Raw genomic sequence first — 14277 nt, 5'->3', positions numbered from 1 at the left:
TAGAAAAACGTTCCCCCCAGTAAACTTTGCATCTGAGAAGAAAAATAAAAAAAACAAAGATCTCACAAATCTTCTCTACTCTACATTTTCCATTTCACTCTCATCACTGCTGCTGCTGCTGCTGCTATCACTATCACTACTACTACTACTACTACTGCTGCTGCTGGAAGGATTCTCAAACCGTTCTGGGTGTTCCTCCACTTCGTCACTACGAAAACATATAAGGCAATGTAAATTTCCACCACCAGATTTCTTTTTAGTTTTTTTCGTGCCTGTATTCCCCGTTGGTTCACTCTCCTCCACACGATCAACTGTTGAAGGAGAAATTTCTGAAGAAGTTCCCAAAACTGGAGCCTTTTCTCCTGAGACTATTGGTGATGATGACTGTTCCAATACCCCTGGAGTCCCTTCTTTTTCTTCTTGTTCTTGTTGTTGTTCTTGATCGGTTAACTTTTTATTACTGAGTTCATTCTCCTTTACAAGAGTGTTTCTCTTACTCTTTGAAATACGTGTTTGAATACCCAATTCTGGACGTCGAATGTTAAAAAAATTCGGAGAGCGGCACATGAGATCCTTCACAATCTCACTCCACTTCCTTGCATACATCGCCTCATGTCGACCACGACTTACTTCTCCAATAAAAACAGTAGTTTCTGTATTTTCCACGGGTACATCCTTTGCATAAAAGTCCGTCTGTGCTAATGGAATCTCTTGATAACCTATAGGAACCATATAGTGATTATGACAATGATAAATCACTGCGGCATTTGGATTACGCAAGAGTTCCTTTAACTCCCGCAGGGCCTCTTCTGAGGTACAAGTTGTACATCCTTTTCCCTGTGGTTTGTAGAATACATACGCCCGTCCACGTACACCAAAGTGTCGATTAAGTGCGTGAAACCATCGTAGAAGAGTTCCATTGCCTGTAAAGGGTCCCCATGAGATACTATCAAAGGGTGGTTCAAAGCCTAATATAGACATCACTTCCTCTTGTGAAATAGGTGGACGATTATGTATTCCTGTGGTGGATTCTCCAATGCGGGTGTAGAGATAATTCCAAATGGAGGTAAGAGAGGAGACACCACAGCTGCGTGGATATTGTTTCGTTACCGCGAGTAAACGAGGAATGCGCAAACAGAGACGCTGTTCGAGATCTTCACGGGTGGTGGGGAGTTGTGTTGGGATTAAACACTGACGATCCGCCATCGCATCTACTCTCACTATAGGTAATGGCCGACGACTATTCATTCCTTCAGACTTCACAATACCTTCCTTTTCCCCTTCCTGCTGTTGTGCATTTACTCCTACCGTTTCGTTTTCTTCTTTTTGTTGTTGTTGTTGTTGTTGTTGAATGAGACGTTTGAGTCTACTGGAGATAATGGCATCACGTTCCTTCTTGGTGGTTTTACGCCGTATCTTTGGGAGTGAGAAGTCAATTCCCCACGCCTCACCTCCACGTTGTGGCCTTTGTGGTATTGTATCTACATTAGTTGAGTTAATCCCCTCTTCTGTTACATTTACTGTTTTCGTTGATGTTGTTGTTGTTATTGTTATTGTTGGTTCGGGGGTGTTGTTTTTTTTAGCCGAGTTGTTATCGGCAGGAGTCTCCATTTAAACTCCTTGCCTTTCTTTTTTTTTTTTTTTTTTTTTTTTTTTTTTTTCTTTTTTATATATATATATATATATATATATATATATATATATAAACTTAACCTATGAGTCTAAAGAGGTTCCAGTCAAATCCCCACGTCTTGTAAAATAAAAGGGGGGTTTTAATGAGTACGACTGTCAATAATGGCAAGTCCTTCTCTCTCTCTCTCTCTCTCTCTCTATATATATATATATATATATATATATACAAACGAATAGAATTTAGAAAGAAAAAAGAAATTAATGAAGTTATAAAAACAAAAATAAAAAAAAACATAGAATATGGAAAAGGATGCATGAAAAAAAAAAAAACAGAAAGATCATCATGAAGGTGTTCAACCAAATAAAAATAAATAAAAAAGATATTTAGAAAAAAAAAAAAAACATTCGCTTGTAACTAAAGTGACAAGTAATGCAAAAGGAGATAAAATGAAAACACAAGAGAGTGAGAGATGGTGTTTCATCAATAGATATAAGGAAAATAAGAGTAATGATCCAATAAGAAGAAAAAAAAAAAAAAGAGAGACTGTTGAATAGTAGTAGTTCAATAGATTGTTTCTTTTCTCTCCATCCATTCATTCAGTTCCAGATCATTTCATGAAGTAGGTCAAATAGAAACTAAACCTTATACATAGATGTTTGTATGTATAGATAGAGAAACAGATAATAAGAGAAAGAGAGGAACATCCCAGACCTTCAAATAAAAATTAAAAATTAAAATACAAATAATTGAAACATAAATGATCCTTCTCATATTACCACCATCTCATTAATTTTCTTCGTTGTTTCCTTTCTTTCTACCTCTATCTATATATATATCTCTCTTTCTCCATTTTTCTTCCGTTTTCACCCTTTTTCACAAAGGTGTTTTATTATTTACTTCTCTTTTGTTATTCTCTTTCCCTCCATGTAGTTCGCTAAAATAAATGTAAATAGATCTTCTTGTTTTTTTTTCAGTTCCCACAAACACAGTACTTTCTTTCTTCCTCTTTCTCTCTTTCCATCTCTTTCTCTTTTATTCACTCACTCTTTCCCTCTGCCTTTACTTTCTTTTCTTTGTTTCCATCCTTCTTCTTATCAAAGCACACACACACACACACACCTCCTCTCCATCATACATACACACACACAAGGAGACACACATACAGACCAACTAACCATATATATATATATATATATATATATATATATATAAAGGTTCTATGCTTGCAATTGCTGTCTTTTTTTTTTTTTTTTTAATTTCCTAGAATAAACTAAAGTGGACAATTGCTAACCTTCACAGATGTTGGGCGTTGCTGTTCAATATCTTCCATAAGCACGGCGTAGTCCTCCGCACTCATTGTGGCACGCCAATATGCCTTGTGAATAGATTGACGAAAAAGTGCATACTTGTGATCACACCAGTATAAAGCCCGTAGTTTCCAAACATCTGGAGTCCATATAACCATAATACCAGCAGCACAGAGAACAGGAACCCAACGACGTTGAATAAGTGGCACCCATCCAGGATGACGTTGTTTAAATAACCAACTGTTCATCTTTATTTGTTGTTGTTGTTGTTGTTTCTGCATGTGCAATTTAGATCCATTGGGAGTATCCTTCACAGCGGATGTACGTTCCACCCGTACATGATCACGCGCCCCAGCAGCACTAGCAGGCATTGTACTCGTTGCTGTATTCATATTCATACTATCACTCTCTGTGTTTCTATTATTATTATTATTATTATTATTATTATTATTATTATTATTATTATTATTATTATTTCCATTCTCTGTGGATATGTTTACAGTGTGATTCCCTATCGGTGTATGAGGTGTACTAGCCACAACTGTGGTGGAATCCATTGCCCATCGTTTTCCAAAGAATGGAATCTTCACCCACCAACTCTTCGCATATGCCTCCATTGCCTGTGCGTTAGCGATATCATATGCCATGATCTCCTGTTGTATTTCTCCTATGAATGCCTCTGCTGCTTGCAGTGAGGCCGCATCGCTGCTCCCCGGCACCGGCCCACTCTTTGGGAGACCAAGAATGAAATTGCGGGTTGTGTCACTCGCCGCTGACTCAAGTCCAGCATGTGAAGATGGAGAAAAGGAAGAAGAGGAGGAAGAGGAAGAAGAAGAGGAACCACCGCCATGATGGCCAGTTGAAGTGCTTGTCATGATTGATCAGCTAAAATAAAAAAAAAGGAATAGGTAAGAATCCTGAAATAACTCTCACTAAGCTGAGAGGATATATATATATATATATATATATATATATATTCTTCTATGTGTGTCAGAAACCTTCAAGACACCTAGAAGTTTGTGTGGAAAGAATAAAAAGAAAAAGAGAGACATATGAATGAAGAAGTTCATACAAGAAAGATGTATATCGTATTTTCCCATAAAATAATAAATAATAATAATAATAATAAACATTTTATTATCTTCTTTAAATTGGTCCTTCAGTGAACCAGGGGAATCACACCTCCACACCAACACCACTATCAATACCAATTAGATCGCTGGTTTAGATATTATGATGAACCAAGTTGAGGTTATGTATACACTGTGATTATCACTGCAGACGCAAAGGCGGTAATAAGAAGAAAAAAAAAAATAAAAAGAAAAAAAAAGCAAGAATACACTTCCCGACTTCGTTTAACTCTCATTAAAACAAAAGAGAGAGAAAGAGAGAGAGAGAGAGAGAGAGAGAGAAAGTAGTATAGAAAACAGTCAATATCTCAACCCCACACATTCACGCTGCGTCTAGGCAAGATTCTCAAATTAACACACCATCCCCTGAACTATTAGAGTAGATATGATCGAATCCCTTCTCCCACAAATCATCGGAAGAATCGCATCAATTGAGTCAAATTATTAAAAGAAACAAAAAAAAAAAAAACAAATGACAGTTTTTATGGTCCTTTACTCATTTGCTTTTCTTTTTTCTTTTCCTTTTTTTTTCTTTTCTCGTCTTCTTTTGATTTGCAAACACAACCATTTACTCTTCTTCTCATGAACCTCAACGTATTGGACGGACCTCAACAGCGTGTTGACCAGCCAACAACTCTGTGAGAATAATAGCACTCGCTGCACTGACATTCAACGACACCTCCTGTGGTTTTAATATCGCTGAATCAAATATTTCCTTATCTTTATCCTTATCCTTATCATCTTTACTAGTTGTAGTCCTCTGTTGTTGTTGTTTATTCCTTAGAGAAGGGATATGTACACTATGTGTACACAATCGCACCACCTCTGTTGGTAATCCTTTATCTTCATTACCAAGTAGTACTAGACGACGTCGGGGATGATATTGTTGTTCTTCTTCTTTTTTCTTCTTCTTCTTTTCATTATCTTCCTTCTCCTCCTTATTTACTCGTTGTTGTTGTTGTTGTTGTTGTTGTTTATCTTCTTCTTCCCGTTTCCTTGTATTTTCATGCACAGCTGTTCCCCATGGTGTTGCCACGGCTGCATACACCTCCAGCTTCTGTTTATTCTCTCTTACTTTATGTTGGGCTATTGTATTTTCAAGGAATGTCACTGTAGGGACCACACTGCGATAAATATTCATATGTTCCATTAATCCTGCACTCGCCCTTGACACTGCTGGAGTACATCCCGCACTATCACAACTCAACACAACGCGTTGTACACCCAAGAAGAAAGCGGATCGCATTATCGCCCCTACATTACCAGGATCTATAATGTGATCAAGGAAAAGCACAACATCATGATAAATGTGTTCCTTTTCATTTCTCTTGTTATCATCACTATTAATATTATTATTGTTTCTGGTATCCCATGGACATGCAACTACCTCTTTGGGTGTAAAACTCGATACTTCCAGTACGACATTTTGATTCCGTCGTTCTCCACAGAGTTGCACCAATTCTCGTCTTTCCACCGGCTGCACATCTATGTGCATAGCACGTGCAAGTTTTACAATTCGTCGTAGATTTAAATACTGCGGTGGTACCCAAACAGCATCATCATCATCATTTTCATCATTATTATTATTATTATTATTATTATTATTATTATTATTATTATCATCATAATAACTAGCACGTCTATTCTCATTCTCATTCTTTCCTTCCATCATCTTCTTCTTCATCCTCATCGGTGTCTTCTCACTATGGCTGATCCCAGTGTGATGACGCTCATCATTATCATTATCATCATTATTATTTTGTTTATTCTCTACACTACTCTGTGCAAGACGAAAGTCCCGCACAAACAAACGGTGCAGTTGACGCCGATGTGGATGTTGGCGCCGTGTGGAAAGATAAAAAGAACGGAGTGTGTGGAGAACACTGTGTGTACCGCAGAGACGATCCACATGCGGCGGTGGGGGTTTTGGAATGGCACTCCAGCGGTGACCAGAGGACTTATTCACAGCATGAAGCCGACGACTCCATTGATGCATACAATAAGAATACAGAAAAAAAAAAGTCTCTTCTTTTTATTTTTTTTTTTATTTTTTGTAAAATGTTTGCGTTTCGTTATTTATAAAAGAAAAAAAAGAAAAAAAAAGAGTCGACAAAAGCAACAAAAAAGAAAAAGAGAAAAGGGAAAAGAAAGTAAAAGAGAAAAAAACAATAATAATAATGAGTCATCACATTAACAAATAAAATACATCTCTTGTTCCCCCATTTAAACCGCAACACTGATTTTGTGAGAAACCGGAGAAAAAAAAAAAGAAAAAAGTAAAAAACTAGCGAAAGATAGAAACCTTCTTTCAACAGTTGCAGTTGACCAGGTACAATCTTTCTTTCCTTATTATACCGGTTTATCGGTTCCACTTGCTAGCGTTTTTTTTTTTTTTTTCGTTTTCTTTTTGAATTAATTTGCTCTTCCTCGCTTCCTGAGAACTGCCTTCCATCTCAACTCCATTTCTTTCTTTTTTTTTTGTTTTTCTTCTTCTTCTTCTTCTTCGTTGTGCATGTTCCTTTCCTTCTTTGGACTTTCTCCTTCTTCTTCTTCTTCCGCCCATCAATAATAATATCCCCTCCCTCCTTCTTTAATTTCTTCTCTCCTCCCCACTTCTTTTTTTTTTCTTTCTTTTCATTCTCTGTCAGTGCAGGGAAAGAAGTAGCGGTGTTACGATGGCATTTTTTTTTTAATGTTTTTTTTTCAATAATTAAAAAAAAAAAAAAAACCCATGTATGTATGTATGTATGTATGTATGTATGTATGTATATGTATATATAAAATATACATATCTACACCCAGTAATATCTGCAAATATTACTTCACGATTTTTGGCATCAGTGTGACGTGATTTTGTAAAATACTACGCCAACTCTTTTTGTAGCGTCGCATTATCTTCATAGCGAAACGTGAAGACATATATGCCAGTTGACCTCGTTCCTTTACACCGTAGTGTAATAGTTGTGTGTGATGATCTAATTCTTCCATCACCTGCAGACGTCGTTCACGGAGGTAATTTTGCACATCTAATTCCCCACCGCCTGAGGCGAGAGTACGTGCGAGACCAAAACAATCTGTAAATCCCTGCGCATCCCCAACATCAATCGCATCAAAAGCGGCTCCATGTGCGGCGTGAGCAATTTTAATGACACGTCCACCTCCTTCAGACCAATGCGGCATTACAAACAATGGTGTACGATAAACAAGTGCACTACTCTTTGTAAAGTGTTGTTGCATGTGCGTCATCATGGGACGAAACATGGTGTGTGGAATATACCCTGGAACTCCTGCCGTCCAATGTTCAATCACATCATCCCAGAATTGTTTTGTACTGCTAGTCTTGAGTCGTGGGTCTGGAGTGGCATCTGGAATAGTAATCGTTACATTGTAGAAGAGTTTGGTTGCCATCATGGTTGGTCGCACCGTCATCTTTGCTCCTCTTGGGGTAAGGAGTTCCACAATTTCCTGTGAACCCGGTGTAAATCGTTTTTCCAGTTTCCCCAATTCTGGAAGTGGTGGAACGCAAACCTCTGCCCATCGCACGGCCTTCATTCGAGCCTCTGTGTAGGTCTCATCATTTGCCGCCCGTCGACGTAATTCCTCATCTGTGAGGGTTAACTCCGGCACGAGAGCGGGTTTTCGTGCGGTGGTGATCACGCCGAGATAATCCCGGCGGCCGGCCCCCCCGGCGAAGTGGACCCGCACCCCCCCGCGGTCGAGTGGCTCGAGGCCGCCGCGGTCCAATCGGGGGGGCGGCAGACGCGGGCAGGCGTGCGGGCCAACACTGCAGAGAGACAAGAGGGCCCGCTCCAACTTGGGTCGATCACAGCAGAAGAAAGTGGGACTCTCACCCTTCGCACGGAACTCGTTAAGGTCGAGATCACACATATCATTGCCGACGTGATCAAAGGTGAGAAGACGTCCCACAACACTTCCGCTGGGAACGGAGACATTTAATACATCGCCTAATATTTGAGTGAGGGATGGGGTGAGGACAATAGTGCCGCGGTCTAAATCATCGTCACTTTGATGATAGGCAAGATCACAATCGAGACCATGAACACGTAGACACAACGCCATGAAAGGAGCCATCATACCATCACCAATCACAAGATACTTACCAGGAGAGGAAATAGCATCCTCATGACGAATATAAGATGCAACATCACCGCGAGGAGCTCCAAATGATGTGAGACCACCAGAACCCTCTTCCCCTGCAAAAGAACCAACAGAAGAAGAAGAAGAAGTGGGGGAGTGAGAGGATGAGGCTAAAGCGTTGCTGTTGCCAGCTGCACCCAACTCTGCCGTCGTCTCTCCATGAATAGAAGAAGAAGAAGAAGAAGGAGGAGGAAGGGAGGAACAACGTCCTTTGCTACCAGCAGCGAGTGCACGACTACCGAAGAGTGCAAGTCGACGGGCCGCCGCGGAGGATCCCGCTGTTGTGATTGGTTTATCTACTCCCACTACCGCCGCCGCAGTCTTTCCTCTTACATCCGTTACTTTAGTAGATGTTGTTTCAGATGATGATGAAGAAGAGGAAGAAGAAGAAAAATCAGGCCCTGACGCTGATTTAACTCCTTTAGTACCACCGCTATTGCCATCTACACTGTTAGCACCATCACGACTACGGTCAGATGTCATTCGAAAACAAACAAAAAAACCTATTTACCCCTTTTTAACGGTAATAATCTCTCTTATTCCTTATCCTTCCACACACACACACACACAACACTTACTCTCTCTCTTACTCTCTCAAGAATAACGATAGTAACAGAAATAAATAAATAAAGGAAAAAAACAAAAACAACTGACAAGAAAAACACCAATTAAATGAAAAAGAATTAAAAAGAGATAGATATGTTTGATTATGATAATAATAGTAATAATAATAGTAATAATAATAAAGGATAGATTGCGTCTTTCCATTCCCTCAAAAATAAAAATAAAAAATAGGGGACTTCTCTTTTGCTTTGGTTATTTCAAAGTCATACACACACACACACACTTTCTTTCTTTCTCTTTCTCTCAAAAACAAAGGTGTAGTTAACGATAATAAATAAAGGCAGACATATTCTCCGTTATGCCCCCCTACGACCCTAACGGAGGTCCCATGCCGAGTTGCAGTTCATATTCACTTTTCCAATCCTCTAATGGTAACTGTTTCCATGCCTTGCAGAGTGTCTGTACAGATGCGAGAGTATTAAGGTCTTCACCAGGGCAATATGGATTATCAAAGGGAAATTCACCATAATACTTGGCAAAGTTCTGTGATATAGTCCCTAGTAGAGCAACATGATGTTCCACATGATATTCACGTGTTAACACATATCCGTGTGCCTGCCAGTACGTTACTGGTGGTAACTCTTCACGTAATTGATTTAGTTCTTCCTCTTCCTGTTGTTGTTGTTGTTGTTGTTGTTGTATATTTCCCTCTGTGTGGAATATATTACTATCCCCCTTCATAACTTGAGCATCGAAGGCCCATTTCTCCATCATACGTGCGGCAACGTTGATTTTGAAATCACAGGCATTGGTAAAAAGTTCCTCATCAAAGCCAAGTGAGATACGAAGACGATTACGTTTCACCCATGCGGGTTCATTATTGATTTCTTCTGCGGATTGTAAATTGTTGATTGCCCGTCGTGGGGCTCCAAGCGCAATCTGCAGTACTTCACGGTCTAGAAATACAACATCAAGTCTTCGGCGGCGAACCACAACATCACAACTGCCTAAATATCGTTGAAGTCCAACCGCAAACTCCCGCACATACGCACTCTCATTATTGTTCTTGTTCCTCTTTCTATTATTGTTATTGATATTATTATTATTATTCTTATTGTTTGTTTGGTTTGATTTCTCTGCCAAATCAGGATCTGTGGCGGTGGCGTTGACGAGCATATCGCACTGAAAAAGTTTTTTCGCTTTAACAAATGCGGAGATTTCCGCCTCTGTGCCAAGCACTTTACGAATGGCATCATGCACGAGAAGATAATACTTCTTTGGAAGTGGATAAGACATACACTTCTCTTACGGGGCTAATAATACTTTTCTTTTTTTTTTTCTTTGATAATGTTGATAATAAAGATTATATTGGGGAATGTCACTACTATTTGATAATGATTTGACCACACATATCACTCAGTAGTAGCAACTATCACAATATAGGAATTAAATGACACACACATGCACACAAAAGAGAAAGAGAGAGAGAGAGAGAGAAGCAAAAAAAAAAAAAGAAAAGAGGATAAAATATATATACAATCATAATAATAATAAGAGAATTTGAATACATATATAGTAAAAATAAATTAAAGAAAAAAAAAGATAGTATTTTGTTTAAAGTAAAAAAAAAAAACAATAATAATAATAATAATAATAATAATAATAATAACAATGAAAAAAACAAATCCTCTTTTTTCTTCTTTTTTTTTTCCTTCTAACCATTCCCGTTGTTGGTGTCTTCATCCATTGTTATTTTTTTGTTTTCTCATCACGTATGACACCCATCTCTGAAACTGAGAGTGTTCACATTGAATGAAAAGGAAAGGAAAAATAAAAAAATATGGGAAGTTGTGGGATAAAGGCAACAAGCAAAGAAAAAAAGGAAACAAAAAGCTAATCTCATTCACTCATTCTCATCCGTAACTCCCATCCAAAAAAAAAGGAAAGCAATGTAGTTAATCTATTCCAGAATGGTGATCTCTCTCACCTGCATGGATATGCAAAAAAAAAAAGAAAAAAATACATGTATATATATATATATATACACGTATGTATGAATGTATGTGTGTGTGTTTGTGTGTATACACAGAGGCACAAACACCGACATACACCCTCTATTTTTTTTTTCCAATATAATAACTGCAATAACCTCTAAAATGTGTTCATTTCACAAAGGAAAACATATATACTCGAATTCCCATTTTTTTTTTTCTTCGGCTTCTTTCCCCCTTTGCAACTGTTTCTCTTCTCGTTGTTGGTGTTGTTGTTGTCGTTGGTGTTTTCTTTTTCCTTTACCTTCTTTTTTTTTCTTTTTTTTTTAGGCCGTCTTCACACCTCGTACAACTAGGTCATCTAATTCTGGAACACTTTCCAGTAACACCCCGTGTTCGTTTGCAAGAAACAGAATAGAGAAGAAGAAAAAGGCTGGGGAGAGTGTACCCGTTGCCGATATACCTGGAATCTGCGGTAGAATAGGCAAGACCACTTCACTAAAACGAGGCAACTCTTCACTCCCTTCTCCTGCCATATGTGTTTCTTCTTCTTCTTCTTCTTCTTCACGGCCGCGTTTTCGCCTTGCTGGTGTTTGTTGTTGTTGTTGTTGTCGTTGTCCTTCTTCTTCTTCTTGATTTTGTTGTTGTTGTTGTTGAATAGTGGGATTAGACTCCATCGCATTACTCACAGATAACCACATGGCTTGTCGTAGTTTTACAACATCCACCTGTGATGGAAGAGCCGCTTGTGGAGCCTGCAGTACTTTTGCTAACATCAACGGCTCCACATCTGTCCACTCATTTATACTGCCATTATGGTTATTATGATGATTATGACTACTAGGACGACCGTTACTAACCGCCGTTAACGCACCACTCACACGTGCCAATTCCGCTCTTTCAAAACTTGCCAATATCTGTGCTTCTGCTTGACGAATGGGATCCATTGTATCTGCAGGATCACCTCCATCATCGTAATCATCATATCCACCAGCGCCCATGTAATCATCATCATTTTCCGCACCGCCATGAAAGAAGTCCATTGGCATAGTACCAACAGCAGCCATGCCACTACCGTTCCCATCATCTTCGCCCATGTGGCTTTGTGTATCATCTTCTAACTTTGAACCCCATCCATTCCCTTGGTGGCGGTTATTATTATTATTATTATTGTTATTATCATTATTATTATTATTGCCAATAACACCACTTGCTCGTCTGGATGGGGCTGCACTACTGCTATGAAGAGCAAAGGTACGACCGGTAGCAGATTTACGAAGTAAATTCCACTGCGGGAGAGGTGTTGAAAAGGGTTGAAAAAAGGCAGTAACGGTGATAGGGTGTGGTAAATAGGATGGAATGGTTTTTCCAGGTACAGGCGGTTCTGCAAGTAAAAGTCCAGCTTCTTGCGCCTTCGCACGCTGAAAAGCACCTTGTGTATAGGCGAGAACAGCATTAGGACTTCTACCAAGAAGTAACTCTTTACCAAGTTGAGTCATATTTTTCCCAGGAGTTGTACTTTGCTTAAGTGCAGAACTATCCACAACATTCCCACTAAGGAGAAATGAAAGTGAAGATAAGGAAGTATCTGCTGCATCTCCCGTACCAACATTTCCACTAGCCGTAACAGCAGCAGAAGTAGCAGCAAGTTCACCTGGAAGATCAAAGGCGATAGTTTTTTCACGTTTTACACGTTTCGTAGCAGGTGTAGATGTTGTCTGTGATGTTGTACCTGTTTGTGTGAAACGATGTTCTTTATGTAGTCGTAGCAACTCAGAGTTTTTATGTGCTGCACCACCTAAAAGCATATTTGTTGGTGGTTCACTTAATGGAAACCATGAAGTTGGATCTTCTGCCTCTAATGCGAGACGATTCTCTCCAAAGAGACAACCATCCATGGCGTTTAATTCCGCAACACCTGAGACTAGTTGATGTGCTGCTGTGGCAATTCCTTCATGTAATACCTCATTCTGACTGACATCACTATTCTCACCAACACCACCATTTATTCCATTATTACGATGATTATTACTAGTCGTACTAGTAGCATCATCATTATTGGTATTGGTATTCGTGTTGGTGTTCGTATGTTCATCATCGTAGTAGTTATCATCCCCGTAGTCCATACCACCACCATCACCACCCCAGTCATTATCATCATAGTCTGATGGATGGTGTGGAGGAAATAATGGTCCTGCATCCGTAGTCATATCTTGTCGAAGTTGTTGTTGTTGTTGTTGTTGTTGTTGTTGCTCTGGATCCAGTTCTTCTCCTGTGCCCATTAACCCCAAGGTAGTAGTATTGTTCACATCCTCTCCAGCCACATTAGAAGATATATGTGGGAGAAGTAAGAGAGATGGAAGTAAAATAGATGGACGTCCTGCTTCTTCCTCTTCTTCTGGTCTTCTTCTCTCATGATCACTCTGTCTCCCACCACCCTCTTCTGCAGAAACTGGACTTTGACCTGCAGATGCCGCTGGTGTTACCGGTGGTGGGAATGGAGGAAGTTGAATAGGCATATTAATACCATGATCCAATTCTCCCATATCCTCTGTAGCCATAGCCGTTGTTGTAGTTCCTTCTGTTTCGGTATTTTCTTCCAGGTTTATTTCCTGTTTAACAAGACGCCGTGAACCACCGGAGAGACGCAGACGTCGTGCAGAGTATTCACGATCCACTTCACGTGCATAATCTACATCAAGGATAAGATTTCCCGCCTTTCCCAGTGGTGTATTGTGTACCAGTAATCCCTGTGAATTACCTTGATCAAATTTCTCTGTAATGGCTCGAAACTGTGCATTGACGCCTGTGTGAACAAGGGCCACACGTCCCTTACTGTCAAGATTAATCTCGGATGGATCTAATGCAAGTGTACGTGTATTGAGTGCTCGTCTTTGGGCGGCTTTCTTTCGACGTTCCGCTGCCGCAGCCGCAGCCGCAGCCGTAGATCCATTTTCACCAGTTCCATCTTCATTATCACTTCCAGCACCACCACCACCACCGCCATTCTCATCTTCATCTTCATTACGCAATAAACGTCTTACCATTTGATTGGATCGCTGGTATGTACTATCCACACGACTTGTCCATACCTTTGAGCATCCCTCTACAACAGTGGCAACTTTGGCAAAACTGGAGTATTCATCTGTGCTAGTGGCGGCATCCAGTGTACTTTCCACGGCGTGAGTAATGCCTTCTAATAAATTACTTGCATCCTTTGAGACCCATGCGTTCTTACGAGTAATTTTACCTTCAATGGCTTGTAGAAGGGCATCATCCAAGTCCTGTGCGGTGGCGAATCGTGGACGTCGTTGTCGTGATATGGATTGTGTGGGTTGTGGACTGCCTAGTTGAGAGGCAGGGGGGATAAGAACGCCTCTACTCTCATCAAATACGAGAGAAGGTTCTACAGGTAGAAAGTCCGTGTTGTTCTGCTCGCCTCGTCGAAGAAATTGTCGTTGAGGACTCATTTCACTCTTTGTAGTGGATATCAT

The 14277-nt window shown here is 39.8% G+C and overlaps 6 protein-coding genes across 6 annotated transcripts; all 6 read right to left on the bottom strand.

Moving 5' to 3' along the window:
• Nucleotides 1-75: 75 nt before the first annotated feature.
• On the bottom strand, nt 76-1611 carry TM35_000361360 (Basic immunoglobulin-like variable motif-containing protein; the record flags this gene model as incomplete). Its single annotated transcript, XM_029029321.1, has 1 exon — nt 76-1611. One exon carries the CDS (start codon nt 1609-1611, stop codon nt 76-78), a length of 1536 nt encoding a protein of 511 aa, XP_028879342.1.
• Nucleotides 1612-2903: 1292 nt separating this feature from the next.
• On the bottom strand, nt 2904-3815 carry TM35_000361350 (uncharacterized protein; the record flags this gene model as incomplete). Its single annotated transcript, XM_029029320.1, has 1 exon — nt 2904-3815. One exon carries the CDS (start codon nt 3813-3815, stop codon nt 2904-2906), a length of 912 nt encoding a protein of 303 aa, XP_028879341.1.
• An 844-nt stretch (nt 3816-4659) lies between these two features.
• On the bottom strand, nt 4660-6066 carry TM35_000361340 (uncharacterized protein; the record flags this gene model as incomplete). Its single annotated transcript, XM_029029319.1, has 1 exon — nt 4660-6066. The coding sequence occupies one exon, from the start codon at nt 6064-6066 to the stop codon at nt 4660-4662; it is 1407 nt and encodes a 468-aa protein (XP_028879340.1).
• An 821-nt stretch (nt 6067-6887) lies between these two features.
• On the bottom strand, nt 6888-8711 carry TM35_000361330 (uncharacterized protein; the record flags this gene model as incomplete). Its single annotated transcript, XM_029029318.1, has 1 exon — nt 6888-8711. One exon carries the CDS (start codon nt 8709-8711, stop codon nt 6888-6890), a length of 1824 nt encoding a protein of 607 aa, XP_028879339.1.
• A 447-nt stretch (nt 8712-9158) lies between these two features.
• Nucleotides 9159-10088, bottom strand: TM35_000361320 (uncharacterized protein; the record flags this gene model as incomplete). Its single annotated transcript, XM_029029317.1, has 1 exon — nt 9159-10088. One exon carries the CDS (start codon nt 10086-10088, stop codon nt 9159-9161), a length of 930 nt encoding a protein of 309 aa, XP_028879338.1.
• Nucleotides 10089-11109: 1021 nt separating this feature from the next.
• TM35_000361310 (chromosome-associated protein H) lies at nt 11110-14277 on the bottom strand (the record flags this gene model as incomplete). Its single annotated transcript, XM_029029316.1, has 1 exon — nt 11110-14277. One exon carries the CDS (start codon nt 14275-14277, stop codon nt 11110-11112), a length of 3168 nt encoding a protein of 1055 aa, XP_028879337.1.

The sequence above is a fragment of the Trypanosoma theileri genome (assembly GCF_002087225.1).
Source record: "Trypanosoma theileri isolate Edinburgh chromosome Unknown TM35_Tth_36_V1, whole genome shotgun sequence".
NCBI lineage: Eukaryota > Euglenozoa > Kinetoplastea > Trypanosomatida > Trypanosomatidae > Trypanosoma > Trypanosoma theileri.
This window is presented reverse-complemented; position numbering and strand designations above follow the sequence as displayed.